Source organism: Eschrichtius robustus, chromosome 19 (assembly GCF_028021215.1).
Source record: "Eschrichtius robustus isolate mEscRob2 chromosome 19, mEscRob2.pri, whole genome shotgun sequence".
In the NCBI taxonomy this organism is placed as follows: domain Eukaryota; kingdom Metazoa; phylum Chordata; class Mammalia; order Artiodactyla; family Eschrichtiidae; genus Eschrichtius; species Eschrichtius robustus.
Genome location: NC_090842.1, coordinates 28,139,614 through 28,167,278, shown reverse-complemented (window position 1 = coordinate 28,167,278; position 27,665 = coordinate 28,139,614). Strand labels below are relative to the sequence as shown.

At 55.9% G+C, this 27,665-nt stretch overlaps 1 protein-coding gene across 5 annotated transcripts in view; it reads left to right on the top strand.

The window, feature by feature from the left end:
• The first annotated feature begins 614 nt into the window (after window positions 1-614).
• Window positions 615-27,665, top strand: part of KATNB1 (katanin regulatory subunit B1) — a 41,111-nt gene continuing 14,060 nt past the window's right edge. The window contains exons 1-14 of one of the 5 annotated variants that reach the window (XM_068527349.1): window positions 615-699; window positions 1,893-2,187; window positions 6,481-6,611; window positions 10,756-10,873; window positions 11,345-11,479; window positions 16,500-16,600; window positions 16,989-17,030; window positions 17,670-17,753; window positions 17,968-18,083; window positions 18,549-18,620; window positions 18,782-18,932; window positions 19,096-19,286; window positions 19,393-19,523; window positions 19,945-19,995. In XM_068527349.1, the coding sequence (XP_068383450.1) occupies window positions 2,148-2,187; window positions 6,481-6,611; window positions 10,756-10,873; window positions 11,345-11,479; window positions 16,500-16,600; window positions 16,989-17,030; window positions 17,670-17,753; window positions 17,968-18,083; window positions 18,549-18,620; window positions 18,782-18,932; window positions 19,096-19,286; window positions 19,393-19,523; window positions 19,945-19,995 (1,363 nt within the window). In that variant the 5' untranslated portion in view covers window positions 615-699; window positions 1,893-2,147. Of the gene's footprint in view, window positions 755-815; window positions 889-1,632; window positions 1,702-1,892; window positions 2,188-6,480; window positions 6,612-10,755; window positions 10,874-11,344; window positions 11,480-16,499; window positions 16,601-16,988; window positions 17,031-17,669; window positions 17,754-17,967; window positions 18,084-18,548; window positions 18,621-18,781; window positions 18,933-19,095; window positions 19,287-19,392; window positions 19,524-19,944; window positions 19,996-27,665 lie in introns of those variants that run through there. The other 4 variants (XM_068527348.1, XM_068527350.1, XM_068527351.1 and 1 more) reach the window with 4 other exon arrangements.

Sequence of the window (27,665 nt, the reverse complement as noted above, 5' to 3'; positions counted from 1 at the left end):
CTCCAGGGCTCCACGACTGACTCGGACCCGGAGTCAGACTCCGTTTCCCTCTACGCCTCCTATGGGGGACTCAAGCCGGCGTCCGAGCCAGGGAGGGGAGGCAAAGTCTTCAGAGCACGGAAACACCGCCCCTGAGCAAAGGTAAGAAATAGGAATTACCGCAAAGTGCTGACTAAGGCCTCGTCCCCACTTCGCTCCAATCCAAGATGGAAGGTCCGAGGCGTCACGCTGCTCCCGACGTCCCCTTCCCATTGGCTATCCTGGAATTGGTTTTCCAATAATGCGGACGCTGATTGGTCAACCCGAGACGGTTGCTAAAGGGATTGGCGCAGCAGCCCTTGGAGGGCGTCTCAAATTTTGAAAATGCAAACTAGGTTCGTGGAAGAGATGGAAAGGGGAGGACAGGGAAACCTCGAGGCGGAGGCGGGATCAAGGACACGGCAGCTCGCATTGGTTCGTTAGAGGCCGAGGGGCGGCTCTTGAACGCTCCTTCCTCGTGATTAGTCCAATTCAGGAAAAGGGGGCGGGTACTTAGGAAAAGCGGCAGAAGCGCCTGCTTCTATTGGTCAAACCCGGAGGCGGGTGGGGCGCTCGCGGCGGCTGATTGGTGCGGGAGGTGAGGAAGGCGAGGCTCTGAGCCGGAGGTTTTGTTGTGAGGGTCGGTTGTCAAGCAGCGGCCAATCAGGCCAGGGGATGGAGGCAAGTGGGGGTCGCGCCTGGAGCGGAGCCTCGGCCTCCCGAGCCGCAGCTGCAGGTGGGGTGGACGCGGGGTCGAGGGGGCGAGGAGGCGAGGGGAGGATGAGCCCCGGGCTGGGCCGAGCCAGGCGGGGCCAGGACAGGCTGCGGCGGAGAGGGCTCTGGGCGGAGGGAGGCTGCAGCCTGTGCCCCGTAAGTTGAGAGGAATGGGAGGATTAGGCGAGGCCGAGGGACCAGCCCCAGCTTCGGGAGGGGTGGGACCGGCGCGGAGGCCGGAGGGGAAAAACCAGGGAGGCCGGAAGCAGAGCCGGGGGTCTAGCAGGAGGAGGGGTGATGAATAGGGACACAAGAATCAAGAGAGTGAATGAATGGGGATACTGTTAGCGCAGGGGAAGGGGAGAAAAGAGGGTCTGGCGAGGCAGGGGCCAAGTTAGGGAGCCCAGGAGACAGGATGTGCACGCATGGGGGACACAGGCGGCAGGGAGAAGGAGGAGTGAATGGAGGACTAGAGAGGCAGAACTGGGGAACCCAGGAGAAAGGGGAGGGCGAGGATAGGGTTCGTGGGAGGGAGGCTTGGAGGAAGGGGATAGGAGGCTCCATGAGGTCGCCTTTTAGAGTTGAAGAGTCATACCGACTCACGACCAGACTGAAGGCCTAGTTCCCAGCACTGTCCTTGGGAATTGCAGGGACCCGGTGTAGTTCCCTTGATACGAACTGGACCCCTAGGGCCCTCTTTGAGACTGTCCCCAGAGAAGACTTCAATGACTATCTCTAGGGTGCCTCTGATGGGCCCCTAAACTTAGCCTCTGACTCCGCCCCCTTCCCATACGTCAGAGAAACAGTAACTCCCAGCAATCTATCCGAACTGCAGACATGTGGTCTTCCCCGCCCCACCGCAGCTGCTGCATTTCAGGCAGCCAGCTTCCTGGAACAGAGCCTTCTCCCATCATCCTGGCCTCTGGGAGGACCTTCTTTTTCCCTGTGTTCCAAGTCACCCTGCCTGAGGTACCCCCTCTCCAGATTCTCAAACCCAGTTTGCAGTGCATCTCTTGGCTCTGGTGGTTTTGGTGGGTGTTTGTCTTTATCAAGTGGCCTTGGTCATCCAGGGAGCTGCATCTGCAGGTCTGCAAACCCAGGGACCCCTGAGCTCCCCCTGGGTATTTGCTAACAAGCCATCACCTCTGTTTGTGTTCCAGCCCAGTGTTGAGCTGGGATGGCTCAAGCCTGACATTCCATGACCCAGGATCCCAACAGTCACGCACGGGCTGCTGCTGTGGATGATTTAAAACGACGAGGTGGTCCGGGGCTGGGAGACGAAGCATTCCCTCTGCCTGGATGTGTGGAAACTCCCTGCCAACTTGATTGGCGGATCTGGGGGGGGATCCACCCCCACCCCACAAGGAAAGCACAGTCTATTGTGGGTGGAACTTCAGGTGCCAGCCAGCTGAAGGATGGCCACCCCTGTGGTCACCAAGACGGCCTGGAAGCTACGTAAGTGGTTTTCTTTCTCACCCCATTTACCCTGATAGCTGTTTGTTGCTGGGTGGCCTGAACCCCCAACTGTGTCTCCAGTTCTTGGCACAGGGGGAGACTCCAGGCTTTGGAGTAAAGTAGACCAAGATGCAAATCATGCCTTTGGCATTTTGTAGCTGGATGACATTGGCCGGGTGATTTACCTGTCTGAGGCTTAGTTTCCTGTCTGTGCAAGGAGATAATCACGCCTCCATTCTAGAGTTGCTGTGAGATTCAAGTGAGAAAATGAACATAATGAAGCACTTAGCAGGATTTCCAGTTAGGCTGGCAGGCGGAATGGGGCAAGAAATCCTGAAAGATGTTCTTGGCGTTTTCAGACGTCTCACAAGTCAAGCTCCCCCGTCAGATGAGGGCATCTTGGGCTGGGGGCTGGGGTGAGAGGGTAGGCAGAGGGATGCTGATAGCCTCTGGAATGTACCTGAGCCCGGGCACCACCCACCCCCACCGTTACTCTATACTGACAGCTCTAAACTCTTTTGTCTTAGGACACCTTTATACTCTTAAAAATTATTGAGGACCCCAAAGAGTTTTTGTTTATGGGAGTCACATCTATCAATATTTACCGTGTTAGAAATTAATACTGAGACATTTTAAAACACAAGAATGCAGAAACACGCCGTTAGTGATGATGTCCTCACATGTCATATATCTCCTGGAAAACTCCACCATATTCTTGTGAGCAAATGAGAGTATAGAAGTCAAATTCCATCTTAGTGTTATGATAAAAGTAGTTTTGTCCTCTTGGACCCCCAAAAGGATCGTGAGGATCCCAGTGTTCTCCAGATCATATTTTGAGACCTGTTGCTCTACACGTTGGCGCTTCTGTGGGCTGTACCCCGCCTGTAATAACTGGGTGGCATAGATCTGGTGTGTCCGAACTGGCCACCTTCTGCTATGCGCTGTCCCTGGGCTGTTTTCAGAAGCTGGGGCAAGGCTTCTTCACTTTTTTAACTGTGAGAATCTGGGCAAAACTCTTTGCTGGGCCTCAGCGTCCTCATTTGTAAATGAGAGGTTTGGACCATTTTCAAATTGTTCCTCAGCCCTAGGGTTCTGGGAGAATCCTGTTATGGGCTCCCAAGGAGGGTATACTTTGGACAGAGTGGCTTTGTATTTATTGGGGTTATGAATGTATACCTTCAACAGCTGTTTTTCCTGAGAAACCAGGAAAGAACCAGGCACTGGGGAGACAGTGGGGGACAGAATAGACAACGTCCCTATGCAGCGGGGCTCAGAGCCTGGGGAGGGCAACAGGCAGGAATCAGATAATCACACTGACCCATCTCTCCTTGGAACCCAATTCCAAGCTGGAACAGTTAACAGTTGTGCTTTGAATCAGTTAACTAGGTGATGAGGGGTGGGGGTAGGGGAGTGCTGTAGGCTGCCTAAACAGCATGTGCAAAGGCCCTGAGGCAGGAAGCTTGGTGCATTGGAAGGCCTCAGAAGAGGCCATGGGCTGCAGCACAGCAGTGGGGAGAATGTGGTGTCACATAGGCTGGTGAGGACATGTGTCTACAGGACCCCAGCCCTTCTGAGGTTTCGGCTTTATCTGAAGGGCAAGGCCAAGCCCTCAAAGCATTCAAGTGGGAGGTGATGTGATCAGGCATATTGGGCATCTGCTGACAATTTCATGTGCACAGCAGTTTCCATGGATATAAACTGTCTGAGAGCCCAAGCCCAAATGACCTCTGGCTCCTTGTGGCTCTAGAGTCTGGGGAGGATCAGAACGTGCTTGGCCAGCGTGAGGTCATTGAAACCTAGTTCTTTGCATCTTCTGTTTGGGGTGCAGGTGCGCAGTGCCTCTGGCCAGAATGCAGTGTTCCCCCAGCTCTGGCTGGGATGTGGGGTCCAGGTTGTGCCACCTGAGCTTGGGAAACTAGCATGGGCCTGTGCCACAGGGTAGAGCAGCAGCCATCAACCTGGCCTGCTGTGAGGATTTTTGTTTGTTTTTATTTGTTTGTACATTTAAGTTCAGTACCCAGGCCTGGGCCATTGCTGGATGCTGTCCTTCAGGCCAGAGTGGGAGCTCTTGGGCCAGTGCCCTATGCCGAGGCCTCTGCCTGGTGCTTGAGGTGTGCCCCCCTTTCCCCACCCCACCCCCTGGTCCCTCCAGGGGCTCCAATCAGTCCCCTGCTCAGGCTGCTTGCAGGCGGGTGGTCTGAGCCCTTCTAGAAGGGCCCAACCTTCAAATTCTTCTCACCCTAAAGTCTGTGGTTCTGCAGGCTGGATGTCCTGTATCAGGGACCATGTGATCAGGCTGGAGTGTGAAGACAAGAAACTTATCACTATCCCTCCCCACTGTCTCTTAGCGCCCGGCCTAGAGCAGGTACCCAGGAAACATTTATATCATGCATTAATGGCTGTCTCTGGGGGCAGTAGTCCTGAGGTATAGAGAGGGGTGGCAGTGCGTCCAGGAGGCCCAGTGCAGTGGGGGCCAGCCAGGACTTTCCCTGGGAAGGGTGAGAGCTGGGGTGGGCAGTCAGGCCTCTAGGTGGGTCACACACAGAGGGCAGCGCATGCGGGGAGTGTCTTCAGGGAAGGGGAGAGGACCCCAGGCTGGGGATCAGAGTGCTCAGGGGGAAGGTGGTTTGCCCTCTAGCTGGGTTGGGCCGTCAGTTTGGCCCAGCAGAAGCTCTTGAACATGTAAGTGTCCGTGACCAGAGCCCCAGAGCATCCAGGCATCTGTCCCTACAGTGTGCAGAGGACAGAAGGCTCCTTGGCTGAGGTGCGGACCAGAGAGAGGCCCAGCTTCCTCGAATCCAGTGGTGGGGTCCCCAGGGCCCTGGCTCAGGTCTGGGCCTGCTGGGAGCTCTCGCCCTGCTGGGGCTGGCCTAGCCGGGCCTTGAGGTGGGGTGTTGTCTGTGAGGTCGAGCCTGGAGCCTGGCCCCCTGGGCAGCTCTGACAGCCCCTGTGAGCCACGCCACCTGGCAAACATCCCTCCTGGGCCCAGCTTCCCAGCCTTCCTGCCGTCTGAAGCGGGCACCACAGAGACCCCCAGGCAGGGTGGAGGCCAGAGCAGGTGTCCAGGAGGGGCCTCTGCAGGGCAGCCACAGCGGCCTCTCCCTCAGAGGCACCCACGCCGGCCTCGCAGCTGCCTCAGGGCGTCAGCGCGTTGGGGTTTTTCCTCCTCTGTGTGTGGAGACCTGTTTCTTCCCTCTGCGTTCTCAGGAGGAGCTACTCAGGCCCTGGCTCGGAGGCCTGGGCTGCCTCTTGGTTCCTTGCCCATGTTTTGTTCCCTGGGGGCCCTGGCAATGTCCCCTGAGACATGCGTCTGCTGCCCCCCCCCCCAAGTCCAAGCCAGGGGCCCTCGTGGCTGCCCACAGTGACCTTGCCTCCCGCTCTGTCCAGTCGGCCCTCATACCTAGACCCCTCAGGCGGCTGCGTCCTGCTCCCTCCTCACCCAGCCCACCCTCCTATGCCCTCCTGGGCCCCAGTGCCCGCTCTCCATGGCGTCTGGTCCTCGGCCTGCCGAGCAGCCGCGAGCACTCAGCCCCTCGCAGCAGCCCACAGGCATGTCCTCACTGAACCCTCAGTAGCCCAGTGAGCCAAGCACTGTTATTATCCCCATTTACCCGACGAGGAACCCAGCACTCAGAGAGGGTGAGCGACTTGTCTAAGGCCACAGCCTGCAATAGCAGAGCCCAGACCAGAGCCCAGCCCGTGATTCTGAAGCTGCGGGCTGAAGCCCTGGCTGAGCTCACCTGGGGATGGCTCGTCTGCGGTTGACATGCACGGTTCTGAAAGTGTGTTCCCCAAAGCAGGAACACCACGCGGTGGCTGAGAGGCGCTTAGGTGGTACATGGGTCAATATTTTTTATTTTAATAATTGTTTTCATTTTTCTTTTTGTATCATAGAAAAAATAGAATGAACATATCAAGCTTATAATTTCATGCATATCATTACTTAAACGACACAGCTAAATAAAAATAGCAAGTCAGTTTTAAAAATTGAGCATAGTAAGTCAATAGCCGTACCCGTGGGTATACAGAAGAATGAAAAAAATCATGAGGCCTAAGGGAAGGATGGGAATGACTGAAGTTGAGAAATAGTCATTTCTGTCTCAGGCCCAAACTCTGCCTCGTCCCACGGCTCATGGCGGGTGTCTGGGCACCAAAGGGGAGCCGCAGGGGGCAGAGCCCTCCCGCTGGGCTTCGGGTGCCAGGGCTGGTGGCCGAGCAGGGCAAGGCCTAGCCCTCCTCCATGTGGCCTGTCAGGCCCCTGACTGCCTTGTCCCTCTGCTCTTTCCTGTATAGAGGAGATCGTGGCCCACGCCAGCAACGTGTCCTCGCTGGTGCTGGGCAAAGCCTCAGGCCGGCTGCTGGCCACAGGTGGGGATGACTGCCGTGTCAACCTGTGGTCCATCAACAAGCCCAACTGCATCATGGTGAGGCTCGGCCGGCAGGCAGGGCTGGGGAGGGGTGGGTGGGCAGGCCAGGGTTGGGGGCTGGGAGTGGGCAGCTTTGCAGGAACCCAGCACATCAGTGCCTTCCCCAGCCGTCCGCTCAGGAAGGCCCAGGACAACCCTGATGGCTGGGACAGTGACCCGTCCTCAGGAATGCGGGGAGGGGGGGTCACCTGGCCATGGGACAGAACTCTGGGGAGCCTGTGTGAGAATGCTAAAATAATCCCACAGACCCGAATTTGAGCCTCGCCTGCCCACTGGCCTATCCGCTTGCCTGTCAGTTACACGTGCGGCTGTTTTGATTCATTCCCCACCTCATTCCACAAAAAGGATCTGAGCGCCCCTGGTTGGAGCTGATTAGAGGACTGGTTCTTTAACAGTGTTACCGAACTTAGGTCTGGCTGCTTGCAGCTTGGAAGCCAATACTCGAGAGGCAAGTGTTGGTTGAAAGGTAAGGTTGCTTTGTTCAGGAGGCCGGCAACTGGGGGGAAGGCAGACACGTATCCAGTGGCCAACTCCCCCCCGTTGATCAGAGGGCAAGAACTTTTAAAGGAGAGTTTCAGGGGTATGTAGGTGCTGGGAGGGTGCCATTGCAGAGCAGCACAGCCAGCTCTGACAGTCATCTTGAAATTGGTCATGCAGTGGTCTGATCAGCATCTTTAGTACCGGGGTCTGTTTGTCCCCATTTCTTTGAGGCCAGTTCTTGGAAGCAGCAGTTCTTGGTCATGGCTATAATCTGGTCGTCATGTGGTCAACTTCTTCCACCTGGTGGGAATTTCAGTATCACAGCTCAAAAGATATGGTTCAGATTATTATCCATAGCCCTTGAAGAGGAACTGAAGGTCCTTGACTTTGTTTAATGACTAAGCTATTATTATTTGGTCTTGTTTGACTGCTTTCCTTTGATGCTTCTGCATTTTCCTCACTTCTCTGATTAAATTTATTCTTTGACAGAAGTTTCTCTACAGACAAAAGGCAGACAGAGGACATGCGGGGAGGTGTGTCTGTCCTAGGAAGGCCCCATAGGGTCCTTCTCCATTTCAGTGGCACTCTCTCCCTGTACACAACTATATTCAATGCCAAAAACTGTTTTCCAAAACAGGAAGGTGTAAAGGAGGGAAAAAAATAACGAAAATGAATCACATATAGTTTGATTATCCAAAGACCATTACATTTGGTATTTTGGTCTGTGCCCTTCTAGGTACGCATGCATGTGTGTGCAGACTTGTGCCTGTATGTACACACGCACACATGCAAACATGCCTGCGTGTACACACACAGAAACGTATAACAGTATGTTTCCAGAACACTATCTTACTCTTCTGTAGCCTGGTTTTTTTTTAAAAATAACAACATCGTCAGCATTTTCCTGTGTCCACCAATATCCTTTTACGACATGATTTCTAAAAGCCTCGCAGTATTTCATCGCAGGGATGAGCTTGGCCACGCCTGGTTCACAGCGTGGAAGTCATTGCCGGGTTTTTGGCTCTGCTCAGCCGCAGTGGGGAGCATCTTCCTCTCCCTAAATCTTTGAGCAGATCTGCGACCTTCACATTGAATCTGTGGGTGTGGCATGTTTTTTTTTGTAAATTTATTTTATTTATTTATTTTTGGCTGTGTTGGGTCTTCATGGCTGCTCGCGGGCTTTCTCTAGTTGCGTCGAGCGGGGGCTACTCCTCGCTGCGGTGCACAAGCCTCTCACCGCGGTGACCTCTCTTGCTGCGGAGCACGGGCTCTAGGCACACGGGCTCAGCAGTTGTGGCACGTGGGCCCCAGAGCGCAGGCTCAGCAGTCGTGGCACACGGGCTTAGTTGCTCCGCGGCCTGTGGGATCTTCCTGGACCAGGGCTCGAACCCCTGTCCCCTGCACTGGCAGACGGACTCTCAACCACTGCACCACCAGGGAAGCCCCCTGTGGCATGTTTTAAAAAGCTTTCAAAACATATTGCCAAACTGTCCTCTGGAAATCAATTTACATTCTCACCGGCAGCACAGAAGCCTGCCCTCTCCCGCCACAATGTTGCAGCACAGGGCAGTATCAGTCTTTTGACTCTTTGCCAAGTAAAGATAAAGATAAAAAGCGGCGGGAGGTGATATTTATTTATTTATTTATTTACGGGAGGTGATATTTATTTATTTATTTATTTATTTATTTGGTTGCACGGGGTCTTAGCTGCAGCAGTTGGGCTTCGTAGTTGCGGCCTGTCGGCTCCTTCGTTGCAGCACGCAGGCTCCTTAGTTGCAGCTCCTTAGTGGTGGCACGCAGGCTCCTTAGTTGTGGCATGCATGTGGGATCTAGTTCCCCGACCAGGGATCGAACCCCGGCCCCCTGCATTGGGAGTGCAGGAGTGCAGAGTCTTATCCACTGCGGCAACCAGGGAAATCCCGGGCGGTGATATTTATTAGTAGAAACTTAATCAGCTTAGTGTTCTTGTGAGGTCCAGTGGACAGTTGAGATCTGACCCGAACCACGGCCAAGGTTAAGGACAGAACTGAAAGTGTTTTGCTTCACTTTGCTTTGGGGGTTCAAATGTGTTTCCCCTCTCTGAAATGGCAAAGTAACATACACCAATTGAAAAAGAATCAACAGAGGCTGACAAAAAATGGACATGAAGTGACCTCCATGCTCTCGCCCTCAGAACAGCACAGTGGACAGCGTGGGGTCTCTCCTCTAGACTAAGCCGCTTACACCAGGTGTAGCTCGCAGGCCACCAGCAGGCCTCATCCCCTCACTCGCCACAGAGCAGGCCTCTCAGTGCCTCAGACTCACCAGGTTCTTTCTCACCTCAGGTGTATACGCACGCTACCACCTCTGCAGGCAGTCTTTGCATTTCTGTGTGTTTTTGACTATGAGTGAACTTGTATAGCTCCCTGACCCACACATCCCTCCCTGGAGACAACCGCGGCTCCCAATGCCTCTGTGTCCTTCCAGGATTGTTTTATACATTTGCAAGCAAATGTGTATGCCTGGTCCCCTTCCCCTTCTTAGTTTGCACAAATGCTATCAAGCGACATATACTGTCCTCCACCTTTTCTCACCTGAGAGCATCATGGAGATTAGTCTTTCTCATATTCAGAGGGTGCCTCGTTCATCCTTGTAGCTGAATGCTATTCCATTGCGTGGGTGGCCTCAGCTTATCTAATCAGTTTCCTGTGATGGGCATATATATTGTTTCCAGTCTCTTGTCAGATTCACGGCAAAGAATGACCTTGGGTCTGTGTTGTTTCACGTGTGTTGAGTGTGTGTGGGGTAAGCCCCAAGGTGGAGTGCCTGGTGTGCAGGGAATGTGCATTTCTAATTGTGGATAGATTTTTGCCTAATTGCCCTCCATGGAGTTTCTACCCATTTATACTCCTGCTGGTGATACTGGGGAGTCGGGCAAGCTGCTTGTAACTGTCTGGCCTTTGGGTAGTTCTGCTGAGGAGCAGTTTTCCCCTACTGTCCCCAGTTCCCATGGGAACATGGTCTTAGCAAACGCTGATGGCATCACCACTGGGCATTCGGTGGCCAGTGCTGTACGGGGAGTGACAGACACCACGAATTTCAGATTCCAGCCTCCTCTCCAGAAAGCTGGAAGTGCCAGCACCTCCCACCCCCATCCCTGGGCTCAGCCCTGCCCAGCTCTGGCCTGGTCTGAATTGGGGGGAGCCTCTGTGTCTCCCAGCAGAGTCACTCCCAGGTCCCCTGGGTTCCAGAGCCCCTGCCTGAGAACGTGGCTGGGTCCTCCAGAGGGGGCCACCTCTGGGGATCCGCGCGTTCCAGAGGGGCGAGGTGTGTGCCGCTGACGAGCCAGGCCTCAGTTCTGCCGTGGTTTCCCCTCCTGAGGGCTGGGCCGGGCGGAGAGTGGAGATGGGAGCACAGCCCAGGTGGGCGATGCTTTGGACTTGGGACTAAAAGGTCAGCTGCCCCCCTCCGAGGGGCCCAGGGCCACTTCTGCAGGTGATGTTCATGTCAAGAGCACGACTGGGGTCTGGCCCACTTTTAGCCCTGGGAGCCGAGAGGCCTGGGGGTGGCTCGGTCTAGCACAGCATCCCTGCTTGACGTGCCTCCCAGGGATCCAGATTTTAGGGCCGTAGCTGGGGGTCTGTTCACGCAGAGTGCTGAAGCTGCCACCCTCTCTTCACAGAGCCTGACGGGTCACACGTCCCCAGTGGAGAGCGTACGTCTCAACACCCCTGAGGAGCTCATTGTGGCCGGTTCCCAGTCGGGCTCCATCCGCGTCTGGGACCTGGAAGCTGCCAAAAGTAGGTGTCCGCACTTGCCTTCCCCACACGCACACCTGCAGTCGTGCTTGTCTTCGGCTTTGCTGTCCAGCCGCTTCCTCCAGGAAGCCTGTCCTGACTAGGTTTGGTGCTTTTCTCCTGGGGCACTGACCGGACAGTGTGGCGACCCCCCACCCCTGTTGACCTGGCAGCAGTGACGTGCATTGCTGTCTGAGTGCTGCCACTAAGGGGGCATTCTGTAAATGTCTGAATGATGGACAAATGTGTGCATGAGTGGGTGGGTGTCTGTGGATTCAGAACCTGGACTGACATCAAGTGCCACCAGGGACCACGCAGGACTCGTAAATGAGTGAGGGGGCTGTGTGCGGAGAACTGGGGTGTGTACCCCGCTCCCGAGGGTCCCCACTCAGCTCCAGCTAACTGTTGCCTGCAGGAATGGGGCCTGGGCGGCCAGACTTTCTGTTTCCTTGTGCTTTGTTTGTTTTAATTTAGTTTTCATCTTCATAGAAGTTATGCATAGTCTAAAAAGTCAAATGCTGGTAGTTCACAAATGGTCACAATGGAAAGAGGAAGCCTTGCCCCACTCCGGCCCACTCCAGGGTCCTCAGCCTTCTGTCCTTTCACCTGGTGAGTGCTAATCGCCTCCGCTTTTCCAAACAATGTGGATATACTGCAGTTTCTTTCCTTTTTAAAAACACTTCATACATTAGCTGTGCCTTCCTCATACAGAAAAGGAGAATTGAGCTCTCTCGTTGCTACCCCGGCTCTGTCACTCACAACATTTCCCCCCATCCTCCCTGAATCACCTTTTAAATACTCAGTGTTTATATTATCAGGACCTATAGATATTCAGAGCTGATTGTATGTATTTCTTTTCTTCTGATAACTTTGTTTCCTTGGAATTAATAGTTGTTCTTTTTTTCATCTGCATGTTTTCTGTGTCTTTGTTACTAATCCAGCCCCAACTTCTCTGCCAGAAGAGGAAGGCTTCTCCTTGAGTTTACCCCCAAACACATCCCATCATTGAAGTATCTCTTCCCAGAGCCTCTGTCCCCAAGTCCTAGTGGCCTGGGAGCTCCCAGGCCTGCAGCCCAGCTGCCATCCTGGGGCCCTTGTCTCCTCCCCTGGGAACTCTCTCTGACTCTGCCACACCGGATCCCACGTTGTCACTTTTCTTGTTTCCCCCCCTCTTTTAGATGTGGCTCACTCTTTCATAGCTTACTGTGAAAGGGTACGCGGCAAGCACAGTTTTAGAGGCTGAAAATGACTTTATTCTTTTTTTTTAATAAATTTATTTATTTTATTTTTGGCTGCGTTGGGTCTTCGTTGTGGCGTGTGGGCTTTCTCTAGTTGCAGCGAGTGAGGGCTACTCTTCGTTGCGGTGCACGGGCTTCTCTTTGCAGTGGCTTCTCTTGTTGCAGAGCATAGGCTCTAGGCATGTGGACTTCAGTGGCTGTAGCGCGTGGGCTTTAGTAGTTGTGGCATGTGGGCTCAGTAGTTGTGGCTCGCGGGCTCTAGAGCGTAGGCTCAGTAGTTGTGACGCACGGGCTTAGTTGCTCCGTGGCATGTGGGATCTTCCCGGACCAGGGCTCAAACCCATGTCCCCTGCATTGGCAGGCGGATTCTTAACCACTGCGCTACCAGGAAAGTCCCTGAAAATTACTTTATTCTAAAACCACCCCCCTTTTATTTTTAAGAGTTTGAGTATAGAATTCTAGATTGGGAATACTTTTCCCTCCGAATTGTGAAGGTGCAGCTCCGTTGCCTTTTAGGTTCCAGGGTTGCTGTGGGGAAGTCAGTGCCGTCTCATCCCAGATCCCTCTCATGGGACCTGCGTCTTTCCTCCTTCTGCCTCTCTCTCTTTACAGGTTTGTAGGATCTTCGTCCCAGTGTCCTCAGGTTTCACAGAATAGGCCTTGGTGGGCCTATTCTCATCCCTATGCTGGATCCTCACTGGGGTCTTTTGGTCTATAAACTTGTGCCCTCAGTTCTGGGCCAAGTGGGGAGTCCCGCCTTCCCCGGAAAGGGGGCTGCCTCTCAGCCTTGGTGGCTGTTGCCACATGGCAGTGTGGGCGCAGTGCTGCCAGCTGTACAGATTTTTCAAGTGAAGCTGGGAATCTGGACATTTATGTGGAATCCACCCATTTCTGAAGGTTGACAGCTAATTCAACGTATTTTTCAAGGGCTTCCCTGGTGGCACAGTGGTTAAGAATCCGCCTGCCAGTGCAGGGGACACAAGTTTGAGCCCTGGTCCAGGAAGATCCCACATGCCGCAGAGCAATAAGCCCGTGTGCCACAACTACTGAGCCTGCGCTCTAGAGCCCATGCTCCGCAACAAGAGAAGCCACTGCAATGAGAAGCCCGTGCACCGCAACAGAGCAGCCCCCGCTTGCCGCAACTAGAGAAAGCCCGCATGCAGCAGCGAAGACCCAACGCAGCCAAAAATTAATTAATTACTTAATTAATTAATTTAAAATAAAACCAAAAACATATTTTTCAGAACACTCTGCAGGCTGACACTCAAAGGTCCAAGTAAAACCTGTTTGCTCCCTGCTTTTTGCCAACCTCTAGTCTGGACCTTCCAGCATGCCAGGTGGGAGGCCATCCCCTACCTGAAGGACAGGAGAGGAAAGGATGACATGGATTTTGCCGAGTCTGCCTCTTCCAGAAGAGATGTTCCCCTTGCCTGGCTGAGACTTGAAGGTCATTCCAGGCCTCTACTCTGGTGCTTGCTCTACCTCTGCTGCAGGATGGTGGCCATTGGCCACGCATGCCTGGTGGCTGGGTTCATTCTGCTCTTGTATAGGTAATCCTCAAGAAATGACCTCAACCCGAGCCTCTTGGGTGATGCTTGCCCACGCAGTGACGGGCTGTTTAAGAAAGACAGAACCCCGGGACTTCCCTGGTGGTCCAGTGGTTAAGAATCCTCCTTCCAGGGCTTCCCTGGTGGCGCAGTGGTTGAGAATCTGTCTGCCAATGCAGGGGACACGGGTTTGAGCCCTGGTCTGGGAAGATCCCACATGCCGCGGAGCAACTAGGCCCGTGGGCCACAACTACTGAGCCTGTGCGTCTGGAGCCTGTGCTCCGCAACAGGAGAGGCCGCGATAGTGAGAGGCCCGCGCACCGCGATGAAGAATGGCCCCCACTTGCCGCAACTAGAGAAAGCCCTCGCACAGAAACGAAGACCCAACACAGCCAAAAATAAATAAAAAAATAAAAAATAAAAATAAAGGAATTCTTTTAAAAAAAAAAAAAAAGAATCCGCCTTCCAATGCAGGGGACATGGGATCAGTCTCTGGTCGGGGAACTAAGATCCCACATGCCGCGGGACAACTAAGCCTGTGCACGCAACTTCTGAGCCCGCACACTCTGGAGCCCACGTGCCACAGCTAGAGAGCCTGCGTGCTGTGACTAAGACCTGTCGCAGCCATAAATAAATAAACAAACAAACAGACAGAGCCCCAGGCCCTCTTAGATAATGAAGAGGGGCTTCATGCTTCGTATCTCAGCACACGGTCCCACTGCCTGGCCACACACAGGACCCACAGTGCGGGGGCATCGCTGGACAAGGGGCCAGGGAGGAGCAAGCCTGAGCTGGCTGGGCTCCAGCTGAGAAAGCAGAAAGGCTCGGGCAGAAGGCAGTTCATTTCCTGGGAAGCCTCTGCCTGGACCCAGATCCCGGTGGAGGGCACCAGCCATTCACCATTCACTGAGGAGCAAGGGAAAAAGAGAAGCCAAGGGCCGTGATTTCTCAGCCATGACTTTCATGCATAAGGGAATGTGAGGAATTTCTTGAGGTGGGCAAAGAATGGAAACTGAAGACCTCTGGAATTCCTGAGCCTTGGACTCCCAGAGCTGGCTGCTCTACAAGGAGCCTGTTACGCAGCCCAGACCCCACTCCCGGAGAGCCTGACTCAGTGGTGGGATGGGCCCAGACTCTGGCTTTCATAAGCTTCTAGGTGGTTCTGATGCAAAGCCAGGTTGGCACTGTCTCCTTATTTGATAGATGGACAAACTGAGGCTCAGGGAGGGCCCTGAACTTGGTAAAGACTCTGTGGCTGGGGGTGGCGGAACCTGGGACTTCAATCCTGGTGTCAAGACTCCCATCCCAGTGTTGTCCGCCCTGCCATTTGCGGGGGGTTCAGCGATGGAAGAGAAACTTGCCCTTAGCATCCTCGGCAGGAAGAGCTAAGACCTCAGGCCCACCTCCACGCCCAACCCACCACAGTGTGAATGGAAATGATACAGAGGCAAACTGGCACCCCACATGCAGGAAGGGGTTCTTAAAGGGCTGCCTTACTGTCACATCAGTTGCCCATCACTGGAGGGTTCAGCTACTTGGCTGGAAGGGCTTAGAGATTCCCATGTGAGGCAGACAGACCCCGGAGACCCCTCCACTCTGCAGCTCCTGGATCCTGCGACCAAGTCCAGCCTCAGGAGGCCTGCCGAGAGCCCTCCTGGGACAGAAGACCAAGGGCAGAAATCACGCCAGAAGAATGTGTTCCTGCCTGCTTTCCACAGAGCAGCCAGAGGGCGAGGGTGGGTCAGCCCAGGATCCCACAGGAAGGCATGCTTCACGAATGTGAACCTGCCACATCCTCTCAGGGTGGGCCAGGATTTTGGAAGCCTGGCTTGTGGGATGCAAAGCAGGTGGGCTGGCGGTGGTGGTGTGGACTGGGGCAGGAGCCAGATGAGTCTCCTCCCTCCAGGGCGTGGACTGGGCAGCATGTGCCCGAAGCCCCCTTGGCCAGCAAGGCAATGCTGAGCCCCCGAGACAACTACAGAGAGTGAGGAGGGCAGCTGCTCAGGTTTTGGTGTGGTTGAATCTTGTCCTTAAAGCATTACATCTGGGGTCTGCTTGAACACCTCCTCCAACAGAGAGCTCACCACCTCACAAGGCAGCCTGTTTCACCTTGGCGCAAACCTAAGGACGGCTGGACTGCCACACCCCTTGGCACCAGCACTCCTGGGGTGATCAGTTTCATTCAAACAGCGGAATTATAAATCTTATAAAAAGCAAGACACATGAGGCCAGAGAGAAGAGGCAAACTTGAGTGGTACCAGAGAACACTCTGGGACAGAAACACAAGGTTTGCCTGCAGCCTCCCTCATCTGCCACCCACTAACATCCTGCTCAACGACCACCTCCTCCAAAAAGCCCCCCTGGATTTCTCTTTTCAACCTAGCAGCTTCTCCCCCAGCTTGGACCTCTCCTGCATCTCTCTCCTTGCACTGTCTTGGGTGTGGTGGGATGCCTGGCAGACCATAAGCTCCATGTCCACATCCACAGGGCCTGAACCAAGTGCCATAGTTAACCTGGCTCTGCTGACTCTGGGGCTTCACTCTCATGAGAGCATGCTGGGACAAGCCCAGAGGTGCAAGCTGTGGGGAGCTTGTAGGGAGTTTTCTGAGGGCTCGGGTAATGGCAGAAATGGCTGGCATCTCTTGAGAGGAAAATAGGAAAGTTAGTTGTTAGGGTGGTAGGACTCTGGTTGGTTTTCCTCCCTGTTTTGAAAGTCTGTGCTACTGTTGTGTTTTTCTGTGTAGTCAGTATGAAAGCACACACACAAACGAACACAACGGCCCTCGCTCCACCAGCCATCCTGTTTGCCTCTCACGCCATTGTCTCTGCTCTCTTCCTTGTTAGTCCTTCGCACACTTATGGGACACAAAGCCAACATCTGCAGCCTGGATTTCCACCCGTATGGCGAGTTTGTGGCCTCGGGTTCCCAGGACACGAACATCAAGGTGAGCCACCACTCTGCACCCTGGCTCTCCCGCCGGGCCAAGCAGCGGGACCGGGACGGTGTGTCCCATCTGGGGTGGGGGGTGGGCTTCGGCTCTTTGGGGGACATCTTCCCCCTGTGTGGCAGCATCCATGCCCTCCCAGGGCAGGGATGTGGAAGCGTTTGCCAGACATTTCTGCTCGGGATGCCCAGCTTTAGTGAGCGGTTTCCAGACCCCTGTCACTTGGGGCTGTAATGACCTGGAGGTGCCCAGAGCCCCTCTCTGCTCATGGCCACATGTTGCCCTCTGACCCAGGCTCCAGGACTGAGCTTGGCTAGGCCTCCCCAGCCCAGCCCACCTTGGTTGTGACCTGTCCTGACCCTGCCCCCCTCTGCTCCTCTCCTCACAGCTCTGGGACATCAGGAGGAAAGGCTGTGTCTTCCGATACAGGGTAAGCAAGGCACCCTCTGTCCATCATTCCACAAGCACCTTGCAGGCGCGGAGCATGGGGCGGTGCCCAGACCCTGGCAGGGGCTGGAGGGGACTGTTGTCTAACCTGGGTGAGAACGTGAGAAACAAGAGTCCAGATGAGAAACATGCATCTGGAGCAGAGCAGGAGTGCGGTGGGTGGTCCACCTGGGCCCCCGGTTTTCCGTGACTCCCCGCAGAGCTGTGTTTACCAAACTGTGCTCCACGGTTTGCAGGCTGCTAACAGGTGTCATTAAGTGAAGGGGGTTCCTGTTCATATGAGTTTGGAAGGACTGGGTTTAATAATTATTTTTGGAGGTTTCTAGACCCTTTGACATTAAGAGGAGGCATTTAACTCTCCAAAAAGAGACACAAGACACATTGCTTCCCAAACTATAAGACCACGCAGTGTTGATTTCCTGGAGCGTCCTGCAGGACTGGGAGTCCATGAGCGCACGTGGAGAAGTGTCCCTCTGTGACATCTCCTGCACGTGGCTGGCAGTCCCCTCCTCGCCTGCTCCCAGGAAGCACTGCTTCTGGAGGGCAGGGAGGAGTGGGTGGTGGGGAGAGAAGGCCACTGGGCCCAGGCCCCTCGGGTGCTCATGCTCTGTCCTCCCCTCAGGGGCACAGCCAGGCCGTGCGGTGTCTCCGGTTCAGCCCCGACGGGAAGTGGTTGGCATCGGCCGCAGATGACCACACGGTGAAGGTAGCTCCCAGCCTGACCTGGGCCCAGGGCTGGGGACTGGGGTCTGCTGATCACACTCAGGCTGGGTCCTCGCCTCCCTCCTGATCAGGCTCGCACATCCCGAGCCTGTCCAGAGTGGGAGGAGGTTCGTGGATAAAGAGCTCGGGCTGGATTGGAGGGCGAGCGGGCAGCTGAGGGCCAGGCTGGCCCTGACCTCCACCCTGCCCTGCCCCAGCTCTGGGATCTGACTGCTGGCAAGATGATGTCTGAGTTCCCTGGCCACACGGGGCCTGTCAACGTGGTGGAGTTTCACCCCAATGAGTACCTCCTGGCTTCTGGCAGCTCTGACAGGTGAGGAGGAGGAGCAGGGCTCATCGCCCGTGACTGCTGTCCCTTACATCTCTGTCCTCTGGTGTATATCTGTTCCCAGTCTGTCTCTCTGTCCCAGGGTGTCATATGATCCCAGGTAGACTGAATTAACTGCCAGCCAAGCTGGGATGGGACCCGGGTCACATCTCTCTCCCAACTCTGGTTCCCTGGCCCCAGTGTCCTGGGACTTCATGATATGTCTGGATCCGGCCCCAGTGTCCTGGGACTTGATTGCGTGTCTGGATCCAAGGCCCATATTCACCTCCCAGGTGCCGAGTCCCCTCCCGCTCCCTGTGCAGGGCCAGCCCCTGGCCCCAGGCATTGCTCTGAATGGCCGTGACCTGGGGCGGCAGGTGTCTGGAGAGAAGTGGGCGCCCCCGGCCACTGGCCTGTGTGGAGGCCAACACGTGGCACCGGCTTCCCAGCACAGCCTGGCTTCCTTTGCAGGACCATCCGTTTCTGGGATCTGGAGAAATTCCAGGTGGTGAGCTGTATCGAAGGGGAGCCAGGGCCTGTCAGGTAGGCGGGCGGCTGGGCAGTGGGCCAGGGCCCTCCTCCCGGGCAGTGGGGTGTGGCTGCAGGTGGACCTTTCCCATCTCCGCTTCCGCTCCCTCCCGTCCTGGGCTCCCCGCAGCCTCTCCGGTGTCTCCTGACCCACGGCCCACTCTCACCTGGCCCAGGAGCGTCCTCTTCAACCCCGATGGCTGCTGCCTGTATAGTGGCTGCCAGGACTCACTGCGTGTCTACGGCTGGGAGCCCGAGCGCTGCTTTGACGTGGTCCTCGTCAACTGGGGCAAGGTGGCCGACCTGGCCATCTGCAATGACCAGCTGGTGAGAGAGCCACCGCCCACCGTGCACCCTTCCGCTGGGCCGCCTGCCTGCCTCCCCATCAGGCCCCCAACTCCCACCCGGCCCCGGGGAGGTCCTGCCCCCCCAACCCTGTCCCCCAGCACCACCGCGAAGGGTCCCGCCCCAGCTCTGCCGCTTCCCGCAGATAGGCGTGGCCTTCTCCCAGAGCAGCGTCTCCTCTTACGTGGTGGACCTGACGCGGGTCACCAGGACAGGCACGGTAGCCCCGGACCCCATGCAGGACAGCCGGCCCCCGGCGCAGCAGCCGCCCCACCCCAGCGCCCCGCTTCGGCGCATCTACGAGCGGCCCAGCGCCACCGGCAGCGAGCCTCAGAGGTGGGGTGCTCGGGGCTCCGGAGGGCACTGGGGGGCGCAGGAGGTGGGTCCGCAGCCCCTGCCTCACCGGGGCCCCCGCCTCCTTTCTGCCTGGCCTGCTCCCCAGGGTGAAGCAGAACTCAGAGAGCGAGCGCCGCAGCCCCAGCAGCGAGGATGACCGGGATGAGCGGGAGTCTCGGGCGGAGATCCAGAACGCCGAGGACTACAACGAGATCTTCCAGCCCAAGAACAGCATCAGTGAGGCCTGGGCCCTCCCCTCCGAGCCCCAGCGTTCCCCTCTGTGAAATGGAGGCAGATGGTCCTTTCTGCGGATGGTGTCCATGTTGCTGCACTCCCTTAGCTTAATTCCTAACCCATGTCTGGGCCCGGGCTCTGTTCCCAGGTCCTCTAGGCCCCAGCAGAGACCCAGCAGCCGCTCAGTGCTCGGCCTGCCCCGAGCAAAGGAAGGCCCAGCGGGGCAAGGGGCAGGGAAGGGGCAAGCCTGAGGGTTCGGGGCCCGGGAACGGGTCACAGTCTGCAGCTGTGCGCGTGCCCGGGAACCACCTTGCATCTGCCGCATCCTGACGGGCCCAGGGTCCCTGGCCGGCCAGGCCCTGAGGGCTCAGACAGCAGCCCTGGGCTGACCCACATGAGTCCCCAGCCCCCTTTTCCTCTGCAGGTCGGACGCCACCCCGAAGAAGTGAGCCCTTCCCAGCACCCCCAGAGGATGGTGAGTCGGGGGGCAGAGCCTGGCCTCCCAGGGACCCCAACTCCCTACTCCTCCCCCCCACAGCACAGTTTCCAGTCTCTCCCCCACTAGATCTTTTCCGTCCACTCGCCCAAAACCACAAGCTGTGTGCCAGGCCCTGTGTCAGACCCTGGTTATTGAGTGTAAAAAGGCAGGTAGCTGCCCCCGTCAGCAGCCCACACCCAGTGAGGAAGGCGAATTGTAGACAGCCACAGGGGAGGAAGGAGCCAGGAGTGGTGACAGGCTCCGTGTAGGGGAAAAGGTGTGTGTGGGGGAGAAGGTGTGTGTGGGAGAGAAGGTGTGTGTTGGGGGAGAAGGTATGTATAGGGAGAAAAGGTGTCTGAGGGGGGAAGAAGGTGTGTGTGGGGGAGAAGGTGTCTGTGGGGGGGGAAAGGTGTGTATGGGGGAAAAGGTGTGTGTGGGGGAGAAGGTGTGTGTGGCGGGGAGAAGGTGTGTATGGCGGGGAAAAGGTGTCTATGGGGGGAGAAGGTGTGTGTGGGGGGAGAAGGTGTGTGTGGGGGAGAAGGTGTGTATGGGGGAAGAAGATGTGTGTGAGAGAGAAGGTATCTATGGGAGGAAAAGGTGTCTATGGGGAGAGAAGGTGTGTGTCGGGGAGAAGGTGTGTGTGGGGGGAGAAGGTGTCTGAGGGGTGAGAAGGTGTGTGTGGGGGAGAAGGTGTCTATGGGGGGAGAAGGTGTGTGTGGGGGAGAAGGTGTGTATGGGGGGAGAAGGTGTGTGTGGGGGAGAAGGTGTGTATGGGGGGAGAAGATGTGTGTGGGAGAGAAGGTGTGTGTGGGGGAGAAGGTGTCTGAGGGGTGAGAAGGTGTGTGTGGGGGAGAAGGTGTCTATGGGGAGAGAAGGTGTGTGTGGGGGAGAAGGTGTATATGGGGAGAGACGGTGTGTGTGGGGAAGAAGGTGTGTGTGGGGGGGAGAAGGTGTCTGAGGTGGGAGAAGGTGTCTATGAGGGGAGAAGGTGTGTGTAGGAGAAAAGGTGTGTGTGTGGAGAGAAGTTGTGTGTAGGGGGAGAAGGTATCTATCGGGGAGAAGGTGTGTGGGGGGAAGAAGGTGTCTATGGGGGGAGAAGGTGTTTATGGGGGGAGAAGGTATGTGTAGGGTAGAAGGTTTGTGTGGGGGAGAAGGTGTGTGTGAGAGGAGAAGTTGTCTATGGGGGGAGAAGGTGTGTGTGGGGGAGAAGGTGTCTATGGGGGAGAAGGTATGTGTGGGGGAGAAGGTGTCTATGGGGGGAGAAGGTGTGTGTGGGGGAGAAGGCGTCTATGGGGGGAGAAGGTGTGTGTGGGGGAGAAGGTGTCTATGGGGGGAGAAGATGTGTGTGGGGGAGAAGGTGTCTAAGGGGGGAGAAGGTGTGTATGGGGAGAGAGGTGGGTGTGAGGGAGAAGGTGTCTATTGGGGAAGAAGGTGTCTATGGGGGAAGAAGGTGTCTATTGGGAGAGAATGTGTCTATGGGGGGAGAAGGTGTGTGTAGGGGAGAAGGTGTCTATGGGGGGAGGTGTGTGTGGTGGAGAAGGTGTCTACGGGAGTAGAAGGTGTCTATGGGGGGAGAAGGTGTGTGTGGGGGAGAAGGTGTCTATTGGGGGAGGTGTGTGTGGTGGAGAAGGTGTCTACGGGAGTAGAAGGTGTCTATGGGGGGAGAAGGTGTGTGTGGTGGAGAAGGTGTCTACGGGAGTAGAAGGTGTCTATGGGGGGAGAAGGTGTGTGTGGGGGAGAAGGTGTCTATGGGGGGAGATGTGTGTGGTGGAGAAGGTGTCTACGGGAGTAGAAAGTGTCTATGGGGGGAGAAGGTGTGTGTGGGGGAGAAGGTGTCTATGGGGGGAGGTGTGTGTGGTGGAGAAGATGTCTAAGGGCATCGAAGGTGTCTATGGGGGGAGAAGGTGTGTGTGAGGGAGAAGGTGTCTATGGGGGGAGAAGGTGTCTATGGGGGGAGAAGGCGTCTATGGGAAGAAGGTGTCTATGCGGGGAGAAGGTGTCTGTTGGGGAGAAGTTGTGTGTGGGGGAAAAGGTGTGTGTGGAAAGGAAGTTGTCTGTAGGGGGAGAAGGTATCTATCGGGGAGAAGGTGTGTGGGGGGAAGAAGGTGTCTATGGGGGGAGAAGGTGTGTGTGGGGGAGATGGTGTCTATGGGGGGAGAAGGTGTGTGTGCAGGTGAAGATGTCTATGGGGGTGAAGATATGTGTAGGGGATAAGGTGTGTGTGGGGGAGAAGGTGTCTGTGAGGAGAAGTTGTCTATGGGGGAGAAGGTGTTTCTGGGGGACAATGTGTCTATGGGGTGGTAAAGTGTGTGTACGGGAGAAGGTGTTTTTCGGGGGAGAAGGTGTGTGTGTGAGAGGAGAAGGTGTCTATAGGGTGAGAAGGTGTCTGTGGGAGGAGAAGATGTGTGTGGGCGAGAAGGTGTATGTGGGGGAGATGCTGTGTGGGGAGGAGACGGTGTGTATGGGGGTAGAAGGTGTGTGTGAGGGAGAAGGTGTCTATAGGGGGAGAAGGTGCCTATGGGGGGAGAAGGTGTGGGTGGGGGAGGGTGTGTGTATGGGAGAAGTTGTCTACGGAGGGAGAAGCTGTGTGTGGGGTAGAAGGTGAGGGTGTGGGAAAAGGTGTGTGTAGGGAGAGAAGGTGTCTATGGGGGGAGAATGTGTCTACTGGGGGAGAAGGTGTGTGTGGGGGAGAAGGTGTCTATGGGGGAAGAAGGTGTCTTTGGGGGTGAAGGTGTCTATGGGGGTGAAGGTGTCTATGGGGGCAGAAGGTGTCTATGGGGGCAGAAGGTGTGTGTGGGGGAGAAGGTATCTATGTGGGGAGGTTTGTGTGCTGGAGAAGGTGTCTAAGGGGAGAGGTGGTGTGTATGGGGGAGAGGTGTGTGTGAGGGAGAAGGTGTCTATGGGGGATGAAGGTGTCTATGGGGGAAGAAGGTGTCTATGGGGGGAGAAGGTGTGTGTGGAGGAGGAGGTGTCTATTGGGGGAGGTGTGTGTGTTGTAGAAGGTGTCTAAGGGGGTAGAAGTTGTCTATGGGGGGAGAAGGTATGTGTGTGGGATTAGGTGTCTATGGGGGGAGAAGGTGTCTATGGGGGTAGAAGGTGTGTGTGAGGGAGAAGGTGTTTATGTGAGGAGGTGTGTGTGCTGGAGAAGGTGTCTAAAGGGGAGAAGGTGTGTATGGGGTGAGAGGTGTGTGTGAGGGAGAAGGTGTCTATGGGGGAAGAAGGTGTCTATGGGGGAAGAAGGTGTCTATGGGGGGATAAGGTGTCTATGGGGGGAGAAGGTGTGTGTGGGGGAGAAGGTGTCTATGGGGGGAGGTGTGTGTGGCGGAGTAGGTGTCTAAGGGGGTAGAAGGTGTCTATGGGGGGAGAAGGTGTGTGTGAGGGAGAAGGTGTCTATGGGGGGAGAAGGTGTATATGGTACGAAGGTGTCTATGCGGGGAGAATGTGTCTGTTGGAGAGAAGGTGTGTGTGGGGGAAAACGTGTGTGTGGGGTGAGAAGTTGTCTGTAGGGGAAGAAGGTACCTATCGGGGAGAAGGTGTTTGGGGGGAAGAACGTGTCTATGGGGGGAGAAGGTGTGTGTGGAGGTGAAGGGGTCTGGGGGGAGAAGGTGTGTGTAGGGGAGAAGGTGTGTGTGAGGGAGAAGGTGTGTGTGAGAGGAGAAATTGTCTACAGGGGGAGAAGCTGTGTGTGGGGGAGAAGGTGTCTATGGGGGGAGCAAGTGTGTGTGCGGGAGAAGGTGTTTATCGGGGGAGAAGGTGTGTGTAGGGGAGAAGATGTGGGGGGTGAGAAGGCGTGTTTTGGGGGAGAAGGTGTGGGGGGGGTAGAAGGTGTCTATGGGGGGAGAAGGTGTGTGTGGGGGAGAAGGTTTTAATGGGGGACAATGTGTGTGTGGGGGAGAAGGTGTCTATGGGGGGAGAAGGTGTGTGTGGGGGAGAAGGTGTCTATGGGGGGAGGAGATGTGTGTGGGGGAGAAAGTGTCTATGGGGGGAGAAGGTGGGGGTCGGGGAGGAGGTATCTATGCAGGGAGAAGATCTGTGCTGGGGAGAAGGTGTCTATGGGGGAAGAAGTTTTGTTTGTGGGAGACGGTGTGTGTAGGGAAGAAGGTGTATGTAGGGGAGATGGTGTGTGGGTGGGAGAAGGTGTGTGTGGGGGAGAAGGTGTGTGTGGGGGAGAAGGTGTATGTGGGGGAGAAGGTGAGGGTGTGGGAGAAGGTGTGTGTAGGAAGAGAAGGTGTTTATGGGGGGAAAATATGTCTATGGGGGGAGAAGGTGTCTGTGGGGGAGAAGGTGTATTTGGGGAAAAATGGGTCTGGGGAGAGAAGGTGTGAGTGGGTGAGAAGGTGTGTGTGGGAGAGAAGGTGTGTGTGGGGAATAAGGTGTGTGGTGGGGGGAAAGGTGTCTATGGGGGGAGAAGGTGTGAGGGGAGGAGAGGGTGTGTGTATGGGAGAAGGTGTCTACGGAGGGAGAAGGTGTGTGTGTGGGAGAAGGTGTCTATGGGGAGAGAAGGTGTGTGTGTGGGAGAAGGTTTATATGGGGGGAGAAGGTGTGTGTGAGGGAGAAGGTGTCTATGGGGGAGAAGGTGTGTGTGGAGGAGAAGGTGTGTGGGGGTGGAGAAGGTTTGTGTGGGAGAGAAGGTGGCTATGGGGGAGAAGGTGTGTGTGGGGGAGAAGGTGTGTGTGGGGGAGAAGGTGTGTGTGGGGGAGAAGGTGTCTATGGAAGGAGGAGGTGTGTGTGCGGGAGAAGGTGTCTGGGGGGAGAAGTTGTGTGTGGGGGAGAAGGTGTCTATGGGGGGAGAAGGTGTGTGTGTGGGAGAAGGTGTGTGTGGGGAGAGAAGGTGTATATGGGGGGAGAAGGTGTGTGTGGGGAAGGTGTGTGTGTTGGGGAGAAGGTGTCAATGGGGGGAGAAGTTATGTGTGGGGGAGAAGGTGTCTATGGGGGGAGAATGTGTGTGGGGAGAAGGTGTCTATGGGGAGAGATGGTGTGTGTGGGCAGAAGGTGTCTACGGGGGGGAGAAGGTGTGTGTGGGAGCGAAGGTGTATGTGGGGGAGAAGGTGAGAGTGTGGGAGAAGGTGGGTGTAGGGAGAGAACGTGTTTATGGGGTGAGAAGGTGTGTGTGGGGAAGAAGGTGTCTATGGGGGAAGAAGGTGTCTATGGGGGAAGAAGGTGTCTATGGGGGGAGAAGGTGTCTATGGGGGGAGACGATGTTTTGGGGGGAGAAGGTGTCTATCGGGAGAGAAGGTGTGTGTGGGCAGAAGGTGTCTACGGGGGGGAGAAGGTGTGTGTGGGGGCGAAGGTGTATGTGGGTGAGAAGGTGAGGGTGTGGGAGAAGGTGTGTGTCGGGAGAGAAGGTGTTTAAGGGGGGAGAATGTGTGTGTGGGGAAGAAGGTTTCTATGAGGGAAGAAGGTGTCTATGGGGGAGGAGGTGTGTGTGGGGGAGAAGGTGTGTGTGAGAGGAGAAGTTGTCTATGGGGGGAGAAGGTGTGTGTGGGGTAGAAGGTGTCTATGGGCGGAGAAAGTGTGTGTGCGGAAGAAGGTGTTTATCGGGGGAGAAGGTGTGTGTAGGGGAGAAGGTGTGTGGGGGGGAGAAGGTGTCTATGTGGGGAGGTGTGTGTGCTGGAGAATGTGTCTAAGGGGGGAGAAGGTGTGTATGGGGAGAGAGGTGTGTGTGAGGAAGAAGGTGTCTATGGGGGAAGAAGGTGTCTATGGGGGAAGAAGGTGTCTATGGGGGGAGGTGTGTGTGGTGGAGAAGGTGTCTAAGGGGGGGAGAAGGTATCTGTAGGGGAGAAGGTGTGTGTGGGGGAGAAGGTGTGTGAGAGGAGAAGTTGTCTATGGGGGGAGAAGGTGTGTGTGGGGTAGAAGGTGTCTATGGGAGGAGAAAGTGTGTGTGTGTAAGAAGGTGTTTATCGGGGGAGAAGGTGTGTGTAGGGGAGAAGGTGTGTGGGGGGGAGAAGGCGTCTTTAGGGGGAGGAGGTGTGTATGGGGTAGAAGGTGTCTATGGGAGGAGAAGGTGTGTGTGGGGGAGAAGGTTTCTATGGGGGGAGAAGGTGTGTGTGGGGGAGAAGCTGTCTATGGGGGCAGAAGGTGTGTGTGTGGGGAAGGTGTATGTGGGGGAGAATGTGTCGGGGAGAAGGTGAGGGTGTGGGAGAAGGTGTGTAGAGGGAGAGAAGGTGTTTATGGGGGGAGAATGTGTCTATTGGGGAAGATGGTGTCTGTGGGGGGAGAATGTATGTGTGGGGGAGAAGGTGTCTATGGGGTGAGAAGGTGTGTTAGAGAAGAAGGTGTCTATGCGGGGAGAAGTTGTCTGTTGGGGAGAAGGTATCTATGGGGGGAGAAGGTGTGTGTGGGGGAAAAGTTGTGTGTGGGGGGGAGGGTGTCTGTAGGGGGAGAAGGTATCTATGGGAGAGAAGGTGTGTGTGGGGGACACGGTGTCTATGGGGGGAGAAGGTGTGTGTGGAGGAGAAGCTGTGTGTGAGAGGAGAAGTTGTCTATGGTGGGAGAAGGTGTGTGGGGGAGAAGGTGTCTGTGGGAGGAGAAGGTGTGTGTGCGGGAGAAGGTGTCTATGGGGGGAGAAGGTGTGTGTGGGGGGGAAGGTGTCAAAAGGGGGAGAAGTTATGTGAGGGGGAGAAGGTGTCTATGGGAAGAGAAGGTGTGTGTGGGGGAGAAGGTGTCTATGGGGGAGAAGGTGTGTGTGCAGGTTAAGGTGTTTATGCGGGGAGAAGATCTGTGTTGGGGAGAAGGTGTCTATGGGGGAAGAAGGTTTGTGGGAGACGGTGTTTGTAGGGAAGAAGGTGTATGTAGGGGAGATGGTGTGTGGGTGGGAGAAGGTGTGTATGGGGGGAGAGGTGTGTGTGAGGGAGAAGGTGTCTATGGGGGAAGAAGGTGTCTATGGGGGAAGAAGGTGTCTATGTGCGGAGAAGGTGTGTGTGGGGGAGAAGGTTTCTATGGGGGGAGAAGGTGTGTGTGGGGGAGAAGGTGTCTATGGGGAGAGAAGGTGTGTGTGTGGGAGAAGGTTTCTATGCGGGGAGAAGGTGTGTGGGGGGGAGAAGGTGTCTTAGGGGGGACAAGGTGTGTGTGGGGTAGAAGGTGTCTATAGGGAGAGAAGGTGTGTGTGGGGGAGAAGGTTTCTATTGGGGAAGAAGGTGTGTGTGGGGGAGAAGGTTTCTATTGGGGGAGAAGGTGTGTGTGGGGGAGAAGTTGTCTATGGGGGGAGAAGGTGTGTGTGGGGGAGAAAGTTTCTATGGGGGGACAAGGTGTGTGTGGGGGAGAAGGTGTCTATGGGGGGAGAAGGTGTGTGTGGGGGAGAAGGTGTCTATGGGGGAGAAGGTGTGTGTGGAGGAGAAGGTGTCTACGGGGGGAGAAGGTGTGTGTGGGGGTGAAGTTGTCTATGGGGGGAGAAAGTGTGTGTGCAGGAGAAGGTGTTTATCGGGGGAGAAGGTGTGTGTAGGGGAGAAGGTGTGTTGGGGGGAGAAGGCGTCTTTGGGTGGACAAGGTGTGTGTGGGGTAGAAGGTGTCTATGGGGGGAGAAGGTGTGTGTGGGGGAGAAGGTTTCTATTGGGGGAGAAAGTGTGTGTGGGGGAGAAGTTGTCTCTGGGGGGAGAAGGTGTGTGTGGGGGAGAAGGTTTCTATGGGGGGACAAGGTGTGTGTGGGGGAGAAGGTGTCTATGGGGGGA